Here is a 26,785-nt window from a genome sequence, read left to right as displayed (position 1 = left end):
TCAACTGTGGGCCACATTCCCTTTCATGTGCTGCATAGAACTACCCAGAAATTCCTTTTCAGCTTAGTTATCTTGTCATTTCAACAATACTGCCTGCTGTCTTTCACTTTATAATCTATTTGTCTTTGACATTTGGCCTTTTCTAATTTTTTCTCAATTCATAACAATCTGATGTCTTGCAGTTCCTTCTGATTACATCTTGGGTCATTTGGTAACTCTCTCTATAATTGGGTATGATAGTGCATTGGCATTTCCTATGTTATAACAGGGACTACACTTCAAAAGTACTTCAGTGGCTGTGAAGCACTTTGGGACGTCCTGAGCAATTGTCTTTAATTTCTCCTTGCTGTGCATGGCCAACTTGGTGCATCCTTTAAGATTGTTACTCAAACATGAGACAAAGATCTTACATGTCTTAAAGGGATGTTGCATGAATGTTCTGTTCAGGGTACAAACAGGACTGCTGCGTAGCCATGCACCCGTGCAGCTTAGAGAGAGCATCGACCCTGCGTTTGTGAAAAGTGCTATGTAAATGCAAGTCTTTTATTTTCTTGGAGAAGTTGAGTTCAAACCTTATTGCAGATTTCAACATACTTCAGCGCAGTACTGAGGAAGTGTGCCATCTTTGGGATGCGATGTCAAACTGCAGTTCGTGGGATCTTTGTTGTAAACTAATTAGCTTCCACATATCTCTTCATTATAACAGCAATTGCCCTTCTAAACTAATTCCTTTGGGTGTGAGACGCTTCCACAAGTTCTGGGGATGTGGATGGTGGTAGAGAACCGCCAATCCTTCTGTCATCTCTTGGCTTTCTTCGATCCTGTGTACTTTTTTTGTTCCTTTCCTACTTCCTCTTAAACACTGTTCCAATCAAAGAGGCCATCAAAGGGGATTACCAAGCAACAGATGTGAGGATTGAAGAAAAATAAACTTTGTTTTCCCATCAAACCCACAATATGACAGGATTTTTATAAGCAAATGACATCTTTTCAAGAAAGCAACGCCACAAGGCATCTCAGAGAAAAAGCCAATAAGAGTGAATGTGTATTTATATAGCATCTTTCACATCCTTAGACCATACCAGAATGTTTAACTGACACCTAGTTACTTTTGAAATAAATTCACTATTGCTTTATAGTAATAGATGAAGAGTTAAAAGAGGTGACTTAATACAGAATTGAAGTGATGGATTTGAAGATGTTTTTGAAGAGGTTTGTGGAGAGAATTTTGGGGAGTAGGATCTAGATTCGTACGGACTGTATCCCAATGGTAGAGGGGAGGGAAGCAGGCATGGCTGGAAAATTACCTTAGGAAAAATGGAGGAAATGGATTGGGATAGAAACATAGAAACTGGCAGCAGGAGTAGGCCATTCGGCCCTTTGAGCTTCCTCCGCCATTCAATATGATTTTTTATTTTAATTAATTTCAAGGGATGTGCTCATCGCTTGCTAAGCCAGCATTTATTGCTCATTCCTAGTTGAGAAGGTAGTGATGAGCTGCCTTCTAGAACTGCTGCAGTTCATGTGGTGTAGGTACATATACAGTGCCGTTAGGGAGGGAGCTCCAGGATTTTGACCCATTGACAGTGAAGGAATAGTGATATATTTCCAAGTCAGGATGGCGAGTGGCTTGGAGGAGAACTTCCAGTTGGTGGTATTTCCAGGTATCTGATGCTCTTGTCCTTCTAGATGGTAGTGGTCGTGGGTTTGCAAGGTGCTGCCTAAGGAGCCTTGGTGAGTTGCTGCAGTGCATCTTATTGATGGTACACATGGCTGCCACTGTGCTTCGGTGGTGGAGGGATTGATTATTTGTGAAAGGGGTAGCAATCAAGTGGGCTGCTTTGTCCTGGATGGCATCAAGCTTCTTGGGTGTTGTTGGAGCTGCACTCATCCAGACAAGTGGAGAGTATTTCATTACATTCCTGACTTGTAGATGGTGGACAGACTTTAGGGAGTCAGGAGTTACTCATCACAGGGTTCACAGCCTTTGACCTGCTGTGGTAACCACTGTATTTATATGGCTAGTCCAGTTCAGCTTCTGGTCAATGGTAACCCCCAGGATGTTGATAGTGCGGATTCAATGATGGTAATGCCATTGAATGTCAAGAAGTGATAGTTAGATTCTCTCTTATTGGAGGAGATGGTCATTGCCTGGCACTTGTATGGCGTCAATGTTACTCGACACTTGTCAGTCCAATCCCGGATATTGTCCAGGTCTTGCTGCATTTGGACACGAACTGCTTCAGTATCTGAGAAGTAGTGAATGGCTGATCCTCGATCTCAGTGCCACATTCCCGCTTTTTCCCCATACCCCTAGATGCCAGTAATAGAACAGAAAGATGTACAGATGGAAAATGTTACACAACCTTAAAATTCTCATCTTTGTTTCCACATCCTCCATGTCCACAGACTGCCCTATCCCAACTTTCCTCCAGCCCTTCGATGCTCCAATTCTGGCCTCCTGCGCATTCCGATTTTAATTATTCTAGCCTTCAGCTTCTGAGGTCCAGAGCTCCCAAATTCCCTCCAGAAACTTCTCTGCCTTTCCAGCTCTTTATTTCTTTACAACTAGCCTGAAAACTTCCCACCTTGACCAAGTTTAAGATCATCTGCCCTTATGTGCTCAATGTCAAATTTTGCTCAATAACATTCCTGGGACCTTGGGACATTTTACAACATTCAAGATGCTACATAAATGCAAATTGTTGTTACATAAGCATTGCGCTTAACGTGATGGAAGAATATATAAACACAAATTTTGAATCAATGCATTGCCCCTTAAGGAGCTAAATGACTGAAGGTCATAAAAGACAGACATGATAAGTGAATAAACCTTACTGCAACAGGATGCAAGCTGCAAAGGCTGCAGTTTATATCAAGTACAGCTTTCAAACCAGCAATGATAACATTGGAGTAATCAAACACAGAAGCCACAAAGCATAGATAAGAATTCCAACAGCAATGAGAATGACTGGTGATGCTGATGGTCAATGTTGAGTAAGTGAGACCAAGTGGTTTTTAGGGATGTATAAATTATATAGATATTGAAGTCTAAGAGTTGAAGGACACAAAAGTTGTACAATATGAAGTTAAACTTGTGTGAAAGCAACCAGGTGGAGGGTTAACTTCAGTCCTGTCAATATTAATTCAGAGAATGATGGGCTGTATTCACAACTAAATATCTGGCAGGCAATCTAATAATAGTGTTGGCCATGGAGTTAAGGGTGAGTGTAAAGAAGTAGTGTTGAGTGTCATCAGCGTACATATCAGAGCTGACCTATGCCCAAGGATAGTGCTGTTATTGATTACACATAGCCAGCAGCAGAATGGCACAAATAATCCAGTAATTTGTGGCGATTAGTAATTCATGGGCACCTCTACAGTGCCAAAAGTTGCTGACTCATTTTCACATGCCATTCAAAATTTTTTTCCTGAAGCAAATTCCGGCCCATTATTCGCATTTGTGACAATGGAAAACATCAGAGACAGATTTTATTTTAAATTGAGCATACATTATCCTTCTATTCAGCCTTTTTATCCACTTGTAGCTGTCACTGGGCCACACAATTCCCACTGCCATTAAGGTAGCCAGACTACCTGCTCTCAAGCATCCATCAATTTTACTCTTCATTCAGTCACTAGAGAACACAAGTCAGCATCCAGTGCGGACCTTCCTTCATGTTTCACACTTCACTGCAGAAAGATACACTGTACGCTACCTCTCAAAGCAGCGCATCGAAAACTGGGGCTGGGGGGAGGGGGGTGTTCAGGAGCTGATGGGCAAGGGTTTGGGATTTGAATCCATCCACACTGTAGTTTCAATACCCGATGGGCTCTGATGGAAGGTCACGTTAACCTTGTTTCTCTCTTCACAGATACTGCCTTTTTTTTCCTATTTATTTGTGGGATGTGGATGTCGCTGACTGGGCCAATATTTATTAGCCATCCCCAATTGCTCATGAACTGAGTGACCTGCTCAGCCATTTCAGAGAGCATTGAGAGTAAACCACATAACGTTTAAGTTTATTTATTAGTGTCACAAGTAGTCACAAAAGTAGTGTCACAAGTAGTGTCACATTAACGCCATGAAGAAGTCACTGTGAAAATGCCCTAGTCGCCACACTCTGCTCAACTACACAGGAGGGAGAATTTAGCCATGGCCAATGCACCTAACTAGCACATCTTTCAGACTGTGGGAGGAAACCGGAGCACCCGGAGGTAACCCATGCAGACATGGGGCGAACGTGCAAACTCCACACAGACAGTGACCCAAGCCGGGAATCGAACCCGGGTCCCTGGCGCTGTGAGGCAGCAGTTCTAACCACTGTGCCACCATGCTGCCCATAGCTGTGGTTCTCGAGTCACATGTAGGGCCAGACCAGGTAAGGATGGCAGATTTCCTTCCCCAAAAGGACATTAGTGAACCAGATGAACTTCTACAACATTCGACAATGGTTTTGTGGTCAGACTGTTCACTGAAATCAAATTTCACCTCTGCCATGTATTCGAACCCTGGTCCCCAGAGCATTACCTTGCTCTCTGGATTACTAGTCCAGTGACAATACCACTACATCATTGCCTCCCCAACTAACACCTGACCTGCTGAAAACAGAATTTTCTTTCTTATTTCAGATTCCAAGCATTTGCTTCGGTATCCAATGTCATCCAGTTAATTCAGATTAACAATTGAAAATAAATATAAACGTGTTAATTATACATATGTACATTTGTATGATCATACATACAAATTAGGAGTAGGCCATTCAGCCCCTCGAGCCTGCTCCACCATTCAATAAAGTCATGGCTGATCTGATTATAATCTCAACTCCACATTCCCGCCTATCCGTCAATAACCTTTCACCACCTTTCTTATCATCCAAGATCAAATCCCTAGATTTTCCTCACACTCATTTCAATATGAAGTGATTATGCACAAACAGCATTAAAGTGAACTGAAAGTTATTCATTCCTGAAATTTATTCAAGATTAAATTTCATGCTTAAAATGACAGAACAACACAGCAATAGTCAATGGTGCAAAAGCAAGTTAAATCTGAAAAAAGTCCAAAGTGAGTATACACAGACAAAAAACAAATATAATCTGACCTAATTCCCAAGTAAAGCTGTGCGTTCACTGAATATGTAGCACCATCTTCAGCTCAATCTGCGGTACTGCTAAACAGCGCCCAGTTTAAACAGACACCAGAAATGTTCCAAAACACAGCCCCAGTGAACATGACCACAGACAACACAAAACAACGTGGAACCTGTGAGGCACATTAGGATTTTAAACTTTTGGCATTATGCAAACATCAGAAACACAACTACGGGATCAGTCTGGTCTAGGAGCTCGCCGCTGGGCTTAGGCCCACAGTCATCAGAAGTGAGGTTGCAACCTGCTGAGCCATGCTTAGTAATTAAAAGCGAACATACTAACGTGGAAATAATAATTACAAAGTCCGTCACATTAAGCCCCATGTTGCTATGTAACAACAACTTGCATTTATGTAGCATCTTTAGGTCACTTTTAAATGACAGTGGCAGAGTGGTTAGCACTGCTGCCTCACAGCGCTGGGGGCCCAGGTTCAATTCCAGTCTTGGGTGACAGTGTGGAGTTTACACGTTCTCCCCGTGTCTGCGTGGGTTTCGTCCAGGTGCTCCAGTTTCCTCCCACAGTCCATAGATGTGCATGTTAGGATTGGCCATGTTAAATTGCCCCTTAAGGTCCCAAGATGTGTAGGTCAGGGAGATTAGCGGGCTAAATACATGGGGTTATGAGGATAGGACAGGGGATGGCAAGTTGCCCTGTCGGAGAGTCGATGCAGACTTGATGGGCTGAATGGCCTCCTTCTGCAACATAGGGATTCTAGGATACTATGAAATAACAAGGAGGTGCAAAGGTCAATTTCTGCATTGCGTGCTCAGACAAACAGAAATGTGATGATGATTAGATTTTTATGATGTTGATCGCCCAGGACAACAGGTATATTTTAAACAAAAAAGCAAAATACTGGAAAAACTGGCAATCAAAGCTAAAAACAGAAGATGCTGAAAATACTCAGCAGGTCAGGCAGCATCAGTGGAGAGAGAAACAGAGTTAATGCATCCAGGTCGTTGATGACCTTTTCCGATTCACAGTTGAATTGATCCTGTCAGGACACACACTTTCCAACAGATTTTACTCTATCGCAATCAACAATCAGAACCTGGAGTGCTGGGCCACCATAAGATCAGCTAAATCAGCACGAACTGGTAATTGAATCTGGAACAATGACTCAGCAACTCATAACCAACTCGATCAATCCTCCTGGAACAAACCTGCTTATACTGTCTTATCCAAATTGGAATTTATTTCTCAAAATTGTGAGATGATCATTAGCAAATACAGGAGGTTCTCAAGTCATCGAGTACAGAACAGAAAGGTTTTTGCCTTGAAAAACCTGGGCAAAAATCACTCATTTAAAATGAACTTGCATTCCAAATTACTCCATTCACAGCACCAAACAAAGAGTGCAAACACAGTTCTTTATTCTTTCATCATCTCAAGTGGAGATTATTGAAATTCTTCAGCACAATAGGAAAAGTTAGTTCGAAAGCACTGCAAGGAACTATAACAGGGCTCAGAATAGGTTATTAAAAATGACAGACCTGTGAGTAGCACGTGGGGCATCGTAAGATGCATCATCTTTAGGGGAGCTTCTCCAGGAGCTACTGGATTTGGAATCCCCTGCACCCAGCTCGCCGGTCACCCAGTCTGGTATTGCCTCAGCTTGGTGATCAAGAGGTTTCGTAAAACTGGGCTCGTCAAAGTAGATTGACTGCAATTAATAAAACAAGCATCAGAGCTGACTTACTGACACGTCCTGCCCCAAAAGACAGAGATCAGACACTTCATCATCCAGTAATTTCCTGACTCAGTTTCAGCCGATTCACAATATCTGCTTTTTCTTTTCATTTCCCTGATCTCTTTCCACAGATGAGAAAATGTTTAACGCTAAATAGCTTCACAATGTGTTATTAATGGACACAAGGAGAGACATTATCATTTCTTCAGTAGTCAGTAAGTAGCCTGCATTGCATATTGGTCCTCTGGCGTGCTGCCACTCAAAGTCCTCCTACATGACGAGCTTTAAATTCCAAGCCACTGTAATGCTACAAGGTGCCTGCCATTTTCACACGCTTCCTCACAGCAGTTACAATGGGGATTGGTAGAGGTCTACCAGCTGCCCTATCAGAAAGGGGGCAGTAAAAGAGAAAACCACCTTTAAAATATTGTAAGTTCTGCACGATGTAAATCGTATCTGAGAGACTAAAAGAAGTGACATATATGCTCGAAAGGTTTTGGCAACCATTACCTGAATATTAAGAGGCCTATACTTGTGTCTTGTTTTTGGGTTGTGTACCATAACAGCCATTAGATAAATCTTTTACACTCATTTTGTTGAGGCTGTGGTATGGAATAGGCTGCAATTGCCAGCAGACAAGGGGAGGCATTGGCCCATACTCCACCGTAGTAATGATGGGAGAACTGTCAGTGTTTACTGCCATTACTCCTCTAAAATTGACAGTAAATTTAGGGAGTCTTTAAATGCACAGAAGGACACAAAGTTGGTAGTTGACTCGACACTTCTTCAGGAGCTGCTGACTGCAAATTCCAGACCATCAATCTACGTTAGGCATGAATCCAGATCCACAGTGGAAAAGAATACTCTAAACCAGGGTAAATCCACACATTTGCCTTTCCGGGCCATATATGTGCATTCAATGTACATGTGGGAGGGCCATGTACAATGTTAAATGTTTCCTTCAATTTACCACTGAAAATATTTGTCCAAAATCAGTCCATGTAAAACTACCAGGCCCACAAAATTCAAACAAAAAAGACAAACTAGCAAATAATCAAAATGACCAATAGGATGTGGTTGCCTGGGCTTCAAGGGCAGGACTGTCAGGGCTTGGGGATCAGATGTAGCTCTAAGACACTGATTGAAAAACCCTAGCATAATCCAGTCCACAAATATTAGAGTAGGGTCCTTTCTGAAAAAAACATTCTTAATAGTCGAATTAAACAGAGAATGTTAATAATCCATTGACTCCGTCTACCTTTCCCGCTGTTTCAGGAAAGCAGCCAGCATAATCAAAGACTCCACATACCCCGGACATTCTCTCTTCCATCTTCTTCCGTCAGGAAAGATACAAAAGTCTGAGAACACGTACCAACCGACTCGAGAACAGCTTCTTCCCTGCTGCCATCAGACTTTTGAATGGACCTACCTTAGATTAAGCTGGTCTTTCTCTACACCCTAGCTATGACTGTAACACTACATTCTGCACTCTCTCCTTTCCTTCACCCCTATGTACTCTATGAACGATATGTTTTTTCTGTATAGCTTGCAAGAAACCATGCTTTTCACTATATACCAATACATGTGACAACAATAAATCAATTCAATGACATTAGAAAAAATAACTACAAATAGTTCAAGAACTTATTAAAACAATTAAAATATGTCTGTCTTTAATTCAGAGTATTTCAGTAATGTTGCTGTTTAAACTGTTGCAGTTAAGTCAGCAGTCCTAATATGTTCAACGCAAACTCTTATTACCCAGTTGGTCTTGACAGCATAGCTCTCAAAAAAGTGTTTACATGAATTATTGATTCTGGGCTCAGCGCAATCAGCTCAAACTGTCCCGACCTTCCAATCCTATCGGCAGCACAGTACAGAATCTGGAAGTTAAAAATGATCCTCCCCTGAATGGTCACGATGCACAACACATCAATGGTGCAACACACTATAGGGACATATGCCCCACAAAATGGGTGGCATTTTACAGCCCCTCCCGCCAGCGGGATCCTCCGGTCCACTGAAGTCAATGGACTTTCGAATGGCTCGCTGCATTTTCTGGCTTCACCCTTGCTGCAAAAGGTGCCATAAAGTTCTGCTCAATGGATTTTTGACCAGGGTCAATCTCCCCGAGCTACTTAAAGTTTATTTATTAGTCACAAATAGGCTTACATTAACACTGCAATGAAGTTATGTGAAAATCCCCTAGTCGCCACACTCCATCGCTTGTTCGGGTACACAGAGAGTTTGGCATGGCCAACACACCTAACCCAGCATGTCTTTCGAACTGTGGGAGGAAACTGGAGCACCTGGAGGAAAAATGGGGAGAACGTGCAGACTTCGCAGACAGTGACCCAAGCCGGGAATCGAACCCAGGTCCCTGGTGCTGAGAGGTAGCAGTGCTAACCACTGTGCCGCCCACACATGCATGATCTTCTGGCTCTTCATGCCGGCAGGACCTTCTGGTTCCGCTGAAGGCGCACCTCCGCCATGCGTTTCCCGGTGGAGCAGGGTGGAATCAATGGGAAATCCCATTAACAGTGTCGAGACCAGAACATCCCACCGCCTGCACCACCTCCTGCCGTCGAGAAAAACACTGCGGCGTGGCCAGAGAATCTCAGTGTACTTCTAGCAGATGTCATAAAAGTGGAACACATCAGCTGCCTGTCTTTTGTGGGGGATAATACATAATGATCATGCATGGTAGGAAAATCTAAATAATCAGGTGAAGGGGAAATACATGAAAAAATGTAATAAGAAGCTTCAGAACAGATCTCATAAAATTTCAGAGTCCTAAGGAAGTAGGAAAAGAAATTACATAACCATGGGTTGAGGGGGAATTTGGGACAGAACCAAAATTGCCCTTTCATACACAAACATCCCATTCCTTTGTCTAACCAACAGAAATTACAATTAATGAAAGTGCCGGGTTATTATGTAGATAGGGATATGATGTAATGCTAACAAGGGAAATACACCGTACAATGTATTTCCTGTCAATTACAACCTAGCAGCACTTGGCACAGATTCACCTGTGGGCAACTGATTTCCTATGGCAAAGTTTATTTATTAGTGTCACAAGTAGGCTTACATTAACACTGCAATGACGTTCTTGTGAAAATCCCCTGATCGAATAGAATAGTGAATCTAATAGTGATCTAATAGAAGCTACAGCTGCAATTTTTTTTTTACTTTAGTGGTTCACCTACATTAACAGCAAGATACCACAGCCAAATGCATTTCCACATTCAGATGAACATATACCCCTTGATGTGTGCATGGCACAGACACATATCCAAACTACATACACCACCTCTGACCCCAGAATATGGGACAGAGTCAGGACCTCTGGACTCCTAGGCCAAGTGAAGTTCTACCCCTGCCTCCAAAGACCTTCCCACAATTTCTAGACCTGTATTCTTTGCGAACTCATTGATAAAATACGCATGTAATGCCAAAATCCAGCCAGTAATGATACTAATCTTAATAATGGCAGAGCCTCAAAAATAACATATACAGAATATTATCTCCATAAAGACATGCAATTCTTGAACTACTTATTAGTCACAAGGAGATTTACATTTACTGTGAAAATCCCCTTGAACTATTTCTCTTTCAATGTAGGAACTATTTTGCTGAACATTTTGTACCATATAAGAAGGCAGAGTCTTAAGTGATCCAAGTTCCGGTCTGTGTGTGAAAGGCCCTTCAAGCACTCCCCGTCTCAGCATGTGCAGTAAAAGCTTGGCGTACATGTTTCGATTTTTGCGTCCCATGACTCCTGCTCCAGCTCCAGATGGGTCACATAATTTCTTGATCCACAGGGCACATCTCTGGCGTTCTATTGCGTGTAAATAGAAGTTTTAAGAACACAATTATTCTCTCAATGTACGATAAATATACCATGAACTGTGGCACAGCGATAGAAAAATGCATATTATAGCAGAATACAGGTCAGATCCACCATCAGGAAGCACTGATCTAAAAAATAAGTCAGAGAAGAACATAAAGAACATATTACCATCAATTTGGTATGCGTATGGCGGCAGCAAGACTTAGTCTGGTATTAGTAAACACATCAAAGGTGGGTTTCTGATCAGAGAACAATACTACAGAGAACTAATGGAATTCATTTCCTACAAACACAATTGAAAAGCTATATAGTTGAAAACAAAAACTTGGTGTCACATGTGATCCCAAAATAAACTTGTGACCTCTTTTTGTGTCAACACTCAGACCACCTATTTCCATCTCCAAAATTTGCTTAACTTCACCCTCTCCTCAAGAGAGCATTGGAATAATTGCGTCTAGAGGCAAGGATGAACTGAATTAGGATTTCATCTGCAAGTGAAATCCTAATTCAGTTCAGCCTTACCTCTAGATGCAATTATTCCAATGCTCTCTTGGCTGGTCTCCCTCCAAACCTCTGCTGCTCATTTCTGACTCACTAAATTGCACTCCTTTATCATCTCTCTACTTGTTGACCTACATTGGCTCTCATTGTAGCAACATCTTGATTTCAAAATTCGAATTCCTGTTTTCAAATCCCTCCATGTCCTTGCCTCTTCCTATCTCTGGAATTTCCTCCAGCCGTACAAACTCCCGAGATATCTGCACTCCTCTAATTTTGGCCTCTCCTGCATTAATTTTAATTGGTCCACCACCATTCAGTTGCCTCGGCCCAAAGCTCGGGCATTCCTTCCCAAGACCTCGCCATCTCGATATCTCCCTTCCCCCTCTAAGAAACTCCTTCAAACCTACCTCTTTGACCAAGCTTTTGGTCATCTAACCTAAAATCTCCTTGTGTGACTCAGTGCCACCGTTACATTAAAGGGGATATATCAATATAAGCGGTTTTAAAGTACTTAATCCGATGGGTTTTCAGTTGAGATGGGCAAAGTGTTTTATGATTACTGAAAGGCAAACTATTCAATATCCACTGTATCCTACGCTTCGTAATATTCAAAATCTAAACAGAATCAAGGACAGCCAGCTTTTCTTGTCACTACTCCTGAAAGGCAAGTGGCTTAAATTTCTTGAACAATCATCCCAGAGCAGTAAGGCTACATGTACATACAGAACTCAGCACAATATATATACAAATTCTTCATCTGGAAGTGAAGACAACGAGGGCTATCAGGCTAAAAAGGAATAGACACAGTAAGCGGACATCATAGTCAAGCCCAAACCTATCTGCTCTGGAAATTTACCCATGTGGGAGGGGAAACGCACACAGCTTCAGGAGTAATGCCCTTTGTCAAGTGTCCCTTTCTAACCCAATAATACTGAAGACAATTGTAGAACACTGTAGCTGCTGCAGCTACAATCAGGTAATTTAACAAAGAGAGAGGAACAAACCACAGACCTTTCTGGTTTGCATGACTCATATGCTCAAGAGATAAACTTGCTAAGTCATCAGGATAACTTTTTTTAAAATCACTAGGCTGTAATAATGAAATATTGGCAAAATGGTTATCAAGGTAGTTATATTAGTGCCAGCAAGCGCAAAGGACAAAATGTTCAAGCTCTTACTATGATTTATGAAGTTTTCACCACTCCCAATTGTGTATCTGGTTTGAAGTTCACTTCTATCCATTAATTATTGCATACGTCATCAATTACAAAGCACATAACTGTCATAACATTTCTCTTCAATCCAATAACAATTTCATCATACTCTGCACTATCGATTCAACAGTACTTTCATAGAACTGATTTCCATTAAAATTAATGGCCGTGCTGCTGCCAGATCCTTGTTTTGCCAGTACATTAGAGCATCAGGCAGCTGGGCAAAGAAAATCTTCCAGGAACAAAGAGAGAAGTGAAGAAACAGTCCTTCACACTTCTCACCAAAAGAGGCAGTCGTTAAACAGGAGTATTGATTCCCTCCCCAAGTCGGAGTATGCAAAGCAAAATACTGTGCATTTTTATAAAAAAGTGCCCAAACAATAGCCTAAAGCCATTTCTGGTCTTCAAGAGGCTGCAATCTAATTCCCTGAGCCCTAGAGCCTCAGTTCCACTTGTGCCTAGATATTCTTTTAGTCGCTGGTTTGTCCTTTTTCAATTGTCAGAGCCGAAAGGTCTGGAAAGAGCAGTTTTTTAACCCACTGTTTCTACTGGCTGGGGCGTCTAGCACTATAACTATGGTTTCAAAATTAGAGTAAGAAGTTTAACAACACCAGGTTAAAGTCCTGTTGGACTTTAACCTGGTGTTGTTAAACTTCTTACTGTGCTTACCCCAGTCCAACGCCAGCATCTCCACATTAAAAATTAGAGCCAGGAGTGAAATTACAAAATACTTCTGCACACAAAAGGGCGGTAAAAATATGAAGCCCTCTTTTGCAAACAGCAATGAATGTTGGGTCAATTGTTAGTTTTAAATCTCGGAATGTTAGGCTTTTGTTAACCAAAGATATTAAGGCATATGGGGCAAAGGTAGTCGATATGGAGCTAGGACACAGGTCAGCCATTATCTCAGTGAATAGCAGAACAAGCTCGAGGGGCTAAATGGTTCCCTTGGTGGATAACAGCCAGATCTGTTAAGTGTCAGTGATTTCAGATAAATGCAAATAAGAACATAAGAAATGAATAGGAACATTGGATTAAACTTTACACATGACCAACAGACCCATGATGAGGGCCCTGAGCAGTTCACAGACACGAAGTTTGGATATCCCTGCTGTACATCAATTAGCAAACGTGGATAGTCACTACAAACATGATATCATGAAGCAAATGAAAGCAGCAAGGAAAGTAGTAACATTACTCTAGAAATGCTGCTATTCACTGCTGCACAAACCAGTGTGTGCACAGATCAGAGAACCTACAGGTGAATACCCATTCCAGGTGCAGAAGTCAAAACTTAGTTAAAATTGCATAAAATCTCAAAAAGATAAAAAAATTAACCCTGATGTTTAATCAGGGCACCGTTGGCGGTTCCAAGATAACTTAAACTACCTAAGGAGAATATGGCATATTACCTGGTCTCAAACATGAACTTTCTTCCTTTTAGAGCTTACCTGACTTGTGTAAAAGTTTCAGAACGTACGGTTTCATGTCAACCAAGTAGTGGTCAAATTCTGAATCCAGTTTCTCCCAGGTTTCTTCCTTGTTTGCCATTGCGATTCTTCAGCAAATGTACCTGTTAATAATATAGAACAAATAATTCAGAAGAACTGTTTTTTTAAAAAAAAATCAAATTCTGCCAAAAAGATTGGTCACATGTTGCTATTCACATTAATCTCACAATAGGAGGTCAAACTACCCTCTAAAAGCATAAGTGGTACAGAGATCTGGAATTAAGACAGGGAAGAAAGTTTATTTACGAAAAAAAAAACTCAATTAAGATCATTTTACATCAAAATTGATTTACTGCCACTTGAGGCAATCTCTTTCAAGAGGATTGGACTATACAGTGTGGTAGGACCTTGAAGTTGCTGACTGGTTGGTCGTTTCCTGGAAGTTTTGATCACATGACATCCTGGCCAATGCATCATACACAAATGCTATTTCGTTGACCTTACAAAAGGTTGGATCCCTCTAGTCGAGTAAATTCGAACTTATGCACCAGAAATTTGAAAAATCAAGAAGTGCAAAAGAGGAAGTTTAAAGTTTATTTATTAGTGTCACAAGTAAGGCTTACATTAACACTGCAATGAAGTTACTGTGAAATTCCCCTAGTCGCCACAGTCCGGCGCCTGCCCAGGTCAATGCGCATAACCAGCACGTCTTTCAGAATGTGGGAGGAAACCAGAGCATCCGGAGGAAACCCATGGGGAGAACGTACGAACTCCACACAGACAGTGACCCAAGCCGGGAATCGAACCTGGGTCCCTAGCACTGTGAAGCAGCAGTGCTAACCACTGTGCCACCATGCCGCCCAGATGAGTACCATGTGGGCAGCATGAAACCATGAGTAGGGGAGTGATTCGCCAAGGGGAAAGCAAATGAACAAGGAAATTTGATTCCATCAATAATTAATAGCAACTCATTGGAATTACTGAACAACTAATAGTAATACCAGTAACGTGAAGATTCCCCTCACAACCAGCAGCAACACAATGATTCGCTGATAGTCGATGTTGTCCCACTATCCTACCTGCAACATGTAGCAATGATATAACCCACTGACACTCAACCTGAAACTACAACTAGAAACTTCCTGCACAGTGCAATATGCAGTCAAGAGTCCTCAGTCCATGCCACTTTTAATAGGCCCAATTCTCTATCCCCTTGGAACCTACTTTGAATTAAGGCTGTGTATGAAGATGATAACCCTGACTGAAAGCATCAGAGTCAATCTGTATTTGGGCTTCACACTTTGAAACCAGTTGGCACCAACCAACCGAAACTAAAGAAAGAAATGGTAAAAGGGAGTGAATTTGGTGTTTGATTCACGTTTCGTAGAAGCACATCCCCTTAAATCAGCACAAACATTTCTAAATCACACTCTGAGCTCAGACTTGATAAGGAATAGTCGTCTTAGAATGACTTTAGAGGACAGCTCTGGTTCCTGTGCCAGTGAATTCTCTCTGCTCCAATCTCATTCACCTCACCACCAGGAATCTTTTATATTCCTTCTATTCCCTCTTAAATGGTGTTCCAGTCTCTATCACAATTGAAAGCTACAGTGAAGCATCCCATTATCAAACAGCCATTGTTTCAAGAACCTTCAAGTCCCATTCTCCCACTCTATTCCTGTAGCCCTGCACATCTATTCCCACAAGTATCAACCAATTTCCTTTGGAAAATCATTCATCATCTCTGTTTCCATCACCCTAGTAGACAGCAAGCTTCAGGTCATTAACACCTGCTGCATTAAAAAGTTCTTCTTCATATTTTCCTCACTCTTACCCAAAAACCTTAAATCTTTGTCCCCCAAACTTTGACTCCTAGTCCTCGTACCATCAGTTAATGGCAACAACTTTCCTGTGTCTGATTTATCCAACCTGTCATAATCTTGTACACTTCTATCAGATCTCCTCTCAGCCTCCGTCACTCCAAGGACTCCGCTTCTCCAATCTAACCTTGTAGCTAAATTCCCGAGAACCATTCTGCTAAGTATCCTCTGCATCCTCGCAAGGACCAGAACTGGGTGCAATACTCTAGTTATGGCCCTGCTAGAGCTTTATAAAATGTTCAGCACAACTTTCTTGCTTTTGTACTCAATATCTCAATTTAAGAAACCCCATGATTCCATGCACTTTGCTAACTACACTCTCAATACATCCCATCACCTTCAGATACCTCTGTACCATTATGTCTGTATTGTCTCTCCGAATTCTTTTTGCAAAAATGCATTATCTCACACTTCCCGGTATTAAATTCCATGTGCCATTTTTCTGTCTATTCTGCTAGTCTATTTACTGTTGCAATTGATTGGTACCAATCACTCTTTGCCATATCTCCAAGTTTGTTTACATTATATGCATGTTACTTACTGTTTTCTGTTCTTAAACCAATTTCTTTCTTATTCAAGCTGACACTAACCACCCTATTTCATGATCTCAATTTTAATAACCAGCCTTTTATGTGTACTTTATCAAAGGCTCTCTTAAAATCTATACAAAGTCCATTGCATTCTCTTCACTGACCTTCTGTTAATTCATCAAAACATTAAGTTAATCAAAAACAATCCTTGCTAGCTTCACTTAACTCAAACTTCTCCATGTACTTGTTGATACTTTTCCCAAAATCTTACCCACTACCAACATTAAACTGACTGGCCTGCAGTTACTGGGAATCCCTTAACCATTCTTGAATAAGGACGTCAGATTTGTCACTTTTTAATCCTCAGACATCTCTCCCATATCCAAGGAAGATTATGACAGGAACTTCCATCTCCATTGCCCTTAGCAATCTGGGATGCAAACCATTCAGTCCAGGTGATTTATCCACCCTTAAGCATAGCCAGCCTTTCCACTACCTTCTGCAATTGTCAGAACAGGACGAATGTGGCATTCATTGTCCAAAGATGGGCAGGTTAGATGGACTGGCCGTGCTAAATTGCCCCTTAGTATCTGTGTGGGTTAGGGAGATTAGCAGGGTGAATGCGTGGGGTTATGCGGATAGGGTGGGCCTGGATAAGATGCTCTGGAGAGTCGGTGCAGACTCGATGGGCTGAATGGCCCCCTTCTGCATTGTAGGGATGATTCCATTTCATTTTTGTAGCTTGGTGAATTGAAGGACTGTCCAATTGACCTGTCACATTTATGCTGGTACTAGGTCCTCAATTAAAGCTTTCCATTCTAATCCAATTTTCTTGTTCTATACCTGTATCCTTTGCTTTTTCTTCAAGAACTTATCAAATTTCCTATTAGATGATGCTCTATTTTCTGTCAAGATCATCACTTACCGTAAAATCATTTCAAATTTCTATCGTTTGTTTTAATCTTATATTCTCTTCTGCTTTTATTTATTCTCACATTTCCCATAATTAAAGCTTGCATACTTGAAACAAAATGTGGGAGGCAGTTACCTGGCAACTGCACTGTTTACAGCAAACAAATCACAATACTACTTGTAAGGTCGGACAGGAATTGCCCAACTATCTTTAGTCAGGAGTTCTGTTGGCAAACACAAACTATGAGGATCAGCAAAGGTACCATCAGACTAATAGGTACAATTAACTGAAGTTGGATAAAAGCTAGACAGTATGCTTGTTGGTAAACTGGGCCAGTATTGAAATATTCAAATCCTTGAACATTTCAAGATATACCTGGTATCGTAACACCACTGGACCATGATTCCCCCAAGGCAGCATCAGCAAGTTACAGATATTGCATGTTCTTCCTAATGCCAGAAATTGGTTCTGCACCATTTCAGTTTGCTCAGTAAAGTTAAAAGTTTATTAGTGTCACAAGTAGGCTTACATTAACATTGCAATGAAGTTACTGTGAAAGTCCCCTAGTCATCACACTCCAGCGCCTGTTCGAGTACACTGACAGAGAATTTAGCATGGCCAATGCACCTAACCCGCACATCTTTGGACTGTGGGAGGAAACCGGAGCATGCAGAGGAAACCCACGCAGACACAAAGGGAACGTGCAAATTCCACGCAGACAGTGGCCCAAGCCGGGAATCGAACCTGGGTCCCTGGAACTGTGAGGCAGCAGTGCTAACCACTGTGCCACCGTGCTGCCCCACTCCATTTCTTTATAATGCTGCAAGTAGGAGAACCATTAAGCTTAAATGGGCTACTGGGTACAAATACAACAAGAGCAACTATATGAAGACTTCCCAACTACTTTATGACCACGTAATAAAAGGAATGCCAAGCCAAGGTGGTGATAAAAAGAACGCCAAGTCAAGAAGGCGATAGTCAAAGAAGGGCTTCCCTTTACATAACTTATCACAGGACAATCCAAAGTTGCTTCATGGCTAAAGAAGTACGCTTGCCATGTAATCGTCTGTTGTAATGCAGAGAATGCGGTAACGTCTGGATAATCTGTTTTTTTGTGATGTTGTTTGAGTGATAAATATTGGCTAAACACTGGACATAACTCTCTTTCATTATAGAGCCAAGGGCCTTGGTCACTGTCTCATCTGAAAGATAATGCCAGTGCCGCACACCCTCAGTACTGCACTGAGTATCAGCTTTGATTTTTGTGCTGAAATCTTAATATGGGACTTGAATACACAGCCTGATAACTCAAGAGGCAATTGGTCTACCAACTGAGCCATAGCTGACACATGAGGAGGAGTGACCACAACATGCTCAATGAGTTGAGTTTTAAGAAGGGTAGTCAAAGAAGAACACTCTTATGTCTATGCCTTCTAGTTTTAGACTCTCTTACCTTTGGGAAAAGGTATTGACTATCTAGCTGATCTATGCCCCTTATTATTTTATAGACCGTTATAAGATCACCCCTCAGCCTTCACTTTTACCCATTAAGCATCCATGTATACCCTACAATAATAATGGGATAGCCGTGGAGCACTTTGGGACATCCATCCTGTGGACGTGAAATGCAATACATAAAACGCAAATTGCTCTTAAGCAACGGCTATTTCCATGAGCAGATACCAGTCTCAGATTGGGAGCTGAGCAAAACTGAAACTGAAGATGTCCAGCTAACATTAAATCACTTGTAAATTTAAAACCTGCCATCTGAAGCCTCAGTTGTTTACATGCCAGGAAAACACTTGTTCTATCAACATGTACAAAGATAAACCTCAGGCCATTTTAATTCTACTTGCTTCTCTCTCCCCATTTCCAGTATAAAATCAACTCAAACAAAAGAAAAAGGTTATAAAAAAGTACTGGGTCTCAATTTTGATGAACTTTTTTTGCTGCCAAATAAATGGTCAGAGTTTCAGCAGTAATAATCACAATGGAGAGAGTGAGGTAAGCATGGATGCAAGATAACAAGTTCAGCTAATGAAAACAATCATACCACTGAAAAAAAAAATCAAACATTTCTCGGCCTTTTGGCTAAGATCAAGTGTAGTTTTGGCATCCTGCACTTGGTTGAAGTCATGAGGTTACATTGAGGATTCATTTGAAGCAATTTTTTAAAGCGGCATCTCGGCCTTTTGGCTAAGATGCAAATGAGATCAAGCCTCGCAGAAGGTGCAATGCCTGCTCCAATCAGTTTGGATCATGTAGATCAAGCCCAAGAGAGGAAGTGGGATGCCTGTCTTGTCAGCTTGGATCTGGAATGTCTCACTTGCTGACACTTTGAATTAGACTTCTATTGGATTGAATTGGATATAAACAAAAAAAAAATTCTCAGCGTGGAAAGTCAGAAGGACTCCTGTAATGAGAAACCACCAACACTTATTCCTGAGGATAATGGGGACAAACCACACAATCTTCAAGCAAATATTACTGAAATGTAATACACAAGTATTGCGATTGATCAAGACAAAATCTCTGAAATTCTCTGTTGACCATCTTAAGTGCGCACAAGTTATTTCCACATTTAATACTGAAGGAGAGAAACAAAATGACACAAATACCAATGGAAATCTGTTCAGATTCCGATGTTGAATCAGGGAGACAGGCAGTTATCCAAATATACTTCATAGAAATCTACACAAAATAGAGAAGTTTAAAATGATACAGAAGCAAAGTACTGCAGATGCTGGAAATCTCAGAAGAGAAAATGCTGCAAATCCTCAGCAGATCTTGGAGGCACCTGTGGAGAAAGAGTTAACGGTTCAGATCTGTGACAAATACTGCCAGATCTGTGAGTATTTCTTGCATATTAAGCTTAAGGTTCTCTCAGTATCCAGCACAAAGTATCCAAAATAACCAATTCACCAACTGAAGTTGTGTGACCAGATATTAGTTTCATTTTCAACAACTTCGTTTTCCTGATTTTGAGAGAATCTATCATAAAATATGTGGCCAAATTCCCCCCCCCCCCCACTGGATTTTCAAGTTTGTTGATGACACCACCACAGTGGGTCGGATCTCAAACAACGAGATGGAGTACAGGAAAGAGTTAAAGAATCTGGTGAATTTGTGCGATGACAATAATCTCTTCCTCAATATCAGTAAAATGGAATAGTCATCGACTTCAGGAAGCATACTGAGGAGATGTCCTGCCTTCATCAATGGGGATAAAGTGGAAATGGTCGAGAGCTTCAGGTTTCTAGGTGTCCAAATCACCAACAACCTGTCTGGTCCCTCCACACTGATGCTATAGTTAAGAAAGCCCACCAACGCCTCTACTTTCTCAGGAGGCTAAGGAAATTCAGCATGTCAGCTACAACTCTCACCAACGTTTACAGATGCACCATAGAAAGCATTCTTTCTGGTTGTAGCACAGCTTGGTATGGCTCCTGCTCTGCCCAACACCGCAAGAGACTACAAACGGTCGTGAACGAAGCCCAGTCCGTCACACGAGCCAACCCCCATTCACTGACACCATCTACACTTCCTGCTGCCTTGGAAAAGCAGCCAGCATAATCAAGGACCTCACACACCTCGGACATACCCTCTTCCACCTGCTTCCATTGGGAAAAAGATACAAAAGTTTGAAATCACACCAACTGACTCAAGAACAGCTTCTTCCCTGCTGCCAGACTTTTGAATGGACCCACCTCATCAAGTTGATTTTCTCTACACCCTAGCTATGACTGTAACACTACATTCTGCACGCTCTCCTTTCCTTCCATGAACAGTAAGCTTTGTCTGTATAGCACGTGAGAAACAATATTTTTCAATGTATACACGTGACAATAATAAATCAAACGCGTTATCTACTGAAAATCCTCAAGATGGGTATGGTACTTTTCCTCCAATTCTTATCACAAACTTTAAGCAATGTCAACACAGATAAAATCAGTCGGCCAGCTTTCTTGCTCAAGCAAGAAATTTTATAGCGTTCAAAGTTGATACTATGGTTCTTCAGGAACTATGAGTTAATAGAAATTAAAAGTTTCTTTATAGTCAGCAATAATCTTGAATTTCATACCCCTCCCCCTTACCCAACTAACACTTTTGTGAGGTAAGGAGCACAGGGAGAATCTTACATGGAAAACACTTCTGTTCCAGCTACGTTCTCTTTCACAACTTTTCAAATTTTACAGATTGATGCCAACTTTTCAGAGCATTCTGCAAATTACCACAAAGTCAAAAAGCAATTTAGTCATGAATGCATTACACTGGATCCACTTACTAGATAAATACACCGAGATAAATCCATCTCATCCGTTTATGCAATGAGGGCAAACAAATACTTAACGCATTTAATACTTTGAGAAAACCCTGTGTAACTATTATAAATACCAACAGGCTTACCACTAGATCAATAAGGGTGTAATGAGTGCACAGGGTATCTGTTGAAAATTTTTCAGGATGCTTTGTCAATGCAATGTTTGCTCTATACACATGCAATATCAGATATTTTAAGAAGCTGTTATAAAGAGTTTAAAACTCGCACTGCAATTTCACATGTCCACATACAAAGAAAAGAAAATTTGATGACTATTGACTCTCAGCCTGACATCTGGTCAACTCAGGCCAATGTACAAAATTTAATATGACAAAAGATGATTTAGAAAAAGTTGGCTATTTACAATGGGATCATTTAGGCCTTCTGGCAAAATATAAAGATATTTGGTGCTGGATCATCAGAGTAAATTCTCCAACAATTATTAGTAATAGGACTTCAATGCAAATATCCTTATTACCAGGAGATGGTATTCAAATTTCTAACCCTCTGTCAAGTAATGAAACAAACATGAAAAGCAACAGTCACGTTCTCCAGCTAATGTATTGATGCAGTGAAATGTCCAATGGAATTAGAAAACAGCTATTTGTCCTCCTGACCTCTCCAAATAATTGTAAATGCATCAGAAAATAATCAAGTGACTTTCTCAAAGGGATTCTAAAGGAGGGAGGAGGTGAAGAAAAATAAACTAGTGGACATTTGACACTTTATGGGGCAGACGCGATGACTGAGGATAATTTCCTTGGCCAATATCCAAAGTCAACTCAAGAACTCTGCAGACAGGTTCATGGCAGCAATACAGGGTCAACATTCTCCTCAATTAAGCATTCCCTCTCGACATCCAGAAGTGGCGGATTTGTGCTCTGCACATCCTTTATATGCATTGTTGAGTTTGCTACTCATCTTCATGGAAAAGTAGTGTGTTCAATTAAACGACTTCACACAGTCATCATTCATTCAACAGCTCCATCTATTTGAGGAATAGTATGATTTTTACATAACGCTGTAAAGCACAGCAACTTCAAGATGAATTGCGGCATCGCAGATTTTTGGTATGTCATTATTCTTCAAAGAAACTCCTTCACTTTTGAGTTTCCAATCTCCTGGCCTGCTTGAAGAACTCCAGAGCAGAGGACAGTGTAGTTAAAAAATAAAACTGTAGTTGTCTGCTGCAGCTCCTCAGGGAATACATATACTTCTGGTGGTGATCTCAGAGGTTCAAGTCTGAATTGTTAATATATCAAAATGTCATTGATTAATCAGCAGACATGCCAGTTCTGGCTTTGCTCCTTTTCATGCCAAATTAATGCAAATGTAAAATGAAATACACACACCAATATTACGATTTTAAAAATGCAGTGGAAAGTGTCACCCTGGATACATTTTGTATAGCCAATTTTTCCACCCAAACTTTCTTCCACAATTTTTGGTCTATTTGGGTAATATTTTTCACTCTACCCATCACGAATTAGGCAACTAGATCCAGGTCCACTGCTGAACCCAGGAGAAGACATCATGGTGGAATTACACTCCAACTTTCCTGCCATACCATTTTCATACAGTACAAAGTAACTTTAAGATTGAGATTAATAGATTCGTAATACATAGGGCATTAAAGTTTATAGAGCAATAACAGATAAATGGAGTTGATGTACAAATCAGCCATGATCTAATTAAATGGCAGAACAGATGAGGGTGGCTGAATGGCCTCCTCCTGTTCCTATGCAGGGTAAAATTAGGAATCCATGCCAAATGATCTATGTCAGAACAAGTACTATCAAAAACATTGTAAAATCCCCAGTGATGGGTTCAGTAATGGGAGTTTGTAGAGACACCTCAAACTCAATGCAGCAACAGCCCCACTCAAATTGACCCAGCAATCCCCAACTCAATCTGTCCAGTTATGAACGAATAACTGTTAGGCTCCAGGCAGTTGCCGTCACCCACTCTTGTTCACCCTTCAAGGCAAAAATAACTGTGTTCATCATCTGCGGTGTTCTTGCAGGTCGATAAGTGACTTAAGGCCAATCTGCATTCCAAAGCATCTGCTGCAACTAGGACAGGATACCATAGACAGTTGAGTTTGGATGACTCAGGATTTCCTTTCTTTGCATTTTCTTTCTGCCTCTGGTATGCACCTGCTTTCAAAGGCGGCCGCACCATTTTGTTTTTGGTTGCACCAGATGCAGCAATCGTGGGGGAGCTTCTCCCAGGACTCAAAGCCAAAATGCAAAGTCTTCAGGGTGCAGCACTTTGACTACCATGAAGACACACACAATACACAAGCTTTCCACAAAACATTTGCTTGGGTAAGTGAATGCCTGGTATTTTGGCTACACGACCAGCCCAACTTAGTTGGACTGTCTCAATAAGGTTGGATTCTTGGCATACCAGCTCAGGTGAACACCTCGGAGTCCACTATTTTGTCCTACCATCTGATCTTCAGAAGCTTCCGAAGCTAGCTCAAATGAAAATGGTTGAGCTTCTTGGCATGACCCATTTCTCACACATGCAGAGCAAAGTGGATAGGACTATTACTCTATAGACTTTGTTTGGTCAGCAAACTGACTTCTCTTCATTCCCAGACTCATGCTCAAAGTCTGCCAAAGGCTACACTGCTTTGGCAATTCTTACAAATGTGTTGTCATCCTTATGGACAGCTGGAGAGTGCGTGTACTGCCGAGATAATTGAACTTATCCACTGCTGACAAGTTCTGGTCATGGGCTGAAATCTTGAGCTCGAGATAGGGCTTTCCAGTAGGAAGCTGGAACATTACTTTAGTTTTCTTTGTGCTGATTATAGCACCAAAGTTGCCTCAAGCATGGAGATCAAGTCTACGTTACATTGTGTGGCCAGCTGTGAAGCAGATAGTCCACAGTCATTGGCAAATAGGAAATCATGAAGTTCTACCTTGGAGACATTGGTCTTTGCCCAGCATCCTCTGAGATTGAGCAGCTTCCCATTCATGCGATATCGGATTTCAATGCCAGGATCACCATCATGGAAGGCAATAGAGTGCCTGACAGAGAAAAACATGCTGAAGCTGGCACTGGCACACAGCCTTGTTTAACTCCATTCGGATTGGGAAGGTGTCAGATGGCTCACCATCATTCAAGGCGAACGCAAGCATGCCATCGTAGAACTGCAACCATTGTGATGAATTTCTCAGGTAGCCTCATTTCTCCATCACCTTCCAGAGGCCCCCACAGCGACTGTGTCAAAAGCCTTGGCCAGGTCAACACACGTGGTGTAGGTCCAGATTCCGTTCTTAGCATCTCTCCTGGAGCTGTACAAGGGCAAACACCATATCAGTCAGTGGATTCTGAAATTGCCCCTTGGGTAGCAGATCCTGGTTCAAATGCTGTAAAAAGTGGTCCAGAAAGATTCCAGAGAAGATTTCAATGGTGATGTACAGCAGTGGGAATTCTCAGTCACAAGATTGGCAAGTTCCTTTCTGCTTGTACTGGTGAATGACGGGGACAATGACGGGGACGGAGACATGGGGACAATGACGGAGACACGGGGACAATGACGGAGACACGGGGACAATGACGGAGACACGGGGACAATGACGGAGACACGGGGACAATGACGGAGACACGGGGACAATGACGGAGACACGGGGACAATGACGGAGACACGGGGACAATGACGGAGACACGGGGACAATGACGGAGACTAATTAACCATTCACTAGACAGTGATCATCCACGAAACCAAAACCAGTCGTCCACTCAAACTTAGGTGACAATCATCACCCTTTAGAGCTGGAAGGATAATCGTCACCCTTTTGACCCGAGAGGATGGTCATCACCCTCAAACACAATACAAGAAATAGGAGTAGGTCACCAGGCCCTTCAAGTCTGCCCCACGATTCAATATGATCATGACTGATCTATACCGGCCTCAATTCCTTTTTTGTGCTGTTTCCCCATAGCCCTCCATTCCTCGATCTATCAAATATCTATCCACCTCCATTTTAAATACTTTTAATGATCCAGCCTCCATCAATCTTTGGGGCAGCGCATTCCAGAGATTCACTACCCTCTGCGAGAAGAAATTTCTACACACACCTGTTTTAAATGACCGCACTTTATCTTGAAGCGATGTCCCGTAGTTCAAGACTCTCCCACTAGTGAAAACATCTCACCATCTAACCCTGTCAAGCACCTCAGGGTCTTATCTGTTTGAATAAGGTCACTCCTCACTCTTCTAAACTCCAAGAAACACAGACCCAGACTATTTAGTCTCTCTTGATAGGACAACCCGCTCATCCCAGGAATTGCTCTGATGAATCTCCTTTGGACTGCCTTCAATGTTACTATATCCTTTGTTAGGTAATGGGACCAACACTGGAGGGGGACCAGAGAGAATGGTTGTCACCCTGCAGACCAGCAGACATGAGATAGGAGGGCAGTACAGTGGCACAGCGGTTTGCACTGCTGCCGAAACACCAGGGACCTGGGTTCGATTCTCGGCTTGGGTCATTGTCTGAGCGGAGTCGACACATTCTCCCCGTGTCGGCGTGGGTTTCCTCCGGGTGCTCCAGTTTCCTCTGGTTAGGTGCATTTGCCATGCTGAATTCTCCCTCAGTGTACCCGAACAGGCGCTGAAGTGCGGCGACTAGAGGATTTTCACAGTAACTTCATTGCAGTGTGAATGTAAGCCTACCTGTGACACTAATGAACAAAAGTTATCACCCACTCATCAGTCACTGGAGTGAAAGCAAAATGAGAGCTGTTGACATTGCTGGTAAGGACAGGCCACTGACCTGAAGCGAGGGTTGGGTTTCTATCCACGCCAGCCCGCCGCTGACAAAAGGCCAAAGAAGGGAGGGGAGGAAGGGAGGGGAGGAAGGGAGGGGAGGAAGGGAGGGGAGGAAGGGAGGGGAGGGGAGGAAGGGAGGGGAGGGGAGGAAGGGAGGGGAGGGGAGGAAGGGAGGGGAGGGGAGGAAGGGAGGGGAGGGGAGGAAGGGAGGGGAGGGGAGGAAGGGAGGGGAGGGGAGGAAGGGAGGGGAGGGGAGGAAGGGAGGGGAGGGGAGGAAGGGAGGGGAGGGGAGGAAGGGAGGGGAGGGGAGGAAGGGAGGGGAGGGGAGGAAGGGAGGGGAGGGGAGGAAGGGAGGGGAGGGGAGGGAAGGGAGGGGAGGGGAGGAAGGGAGGGGAGGGGAGGAAGGGAGGGGAGGGGAGGAAGGGAGGGGAGGGGAGGAAGGGAGGGGAGGGGAGGGAGGAGAGGGGAGGCAGCACCCAAACAGGACAGGAC

At 42.3% G+C, this 26,785-nt stretch overlaps 1 protein-coding gene across 3 annotated transcripts in view; it reads right to left on the bottom strand.

Annotated features, from left to right (window-relative positions):
- Positions 1–26,785, bottom strand: part of cep112 (centrosomal protein 112) — a 483,816-nt gene that overhangs the window by 453,167 nt on the left and 3,864 nt on the right. For all 3 annotated transcript variants that reach the window (XM_078226009.1, XM_078226010.1, XM_078226011.1), the window contains exons 2-4: positions 13,864–13,985; positions 10,495–10,685; positions 6,648–6,817 (exon numbers count right to left, since the gene is read on the bottom strand). In XM_078226009.1, the coding sequence (XP_078082135.1) occupies positions 6,648–6,817; positions 10,495–10,685; positions 13,864–13,963 (461 nt within the window). In that variant the 5' untranslated portion in view covers positions 13,964–13,985. The remainder of the gene's footprint in view (positions 1–6,647; positions 6,818–10,494; positions 10,686–13,863; positions 13,986–26,785) is intronic.

This window comes from Mustelus asterias, chromosome 12, assembly GCF_964213995.1.
Source record: "Mustelus asterias chromosome 12, sMusAst1.hap1.1, whole genome shotgun sequence".
In the NCBI taxonomy this organism is placed as follows: domain Eukaryota; kingdom Metazoa; phylum Chordata; class Chondrichthyes; order Carcharhiniformes; family Triakidae; genus Mustelus; species Mustelus asterias.
This window is presented reverse-complemented; position numbering and strand designations above follow the sequence as displayed.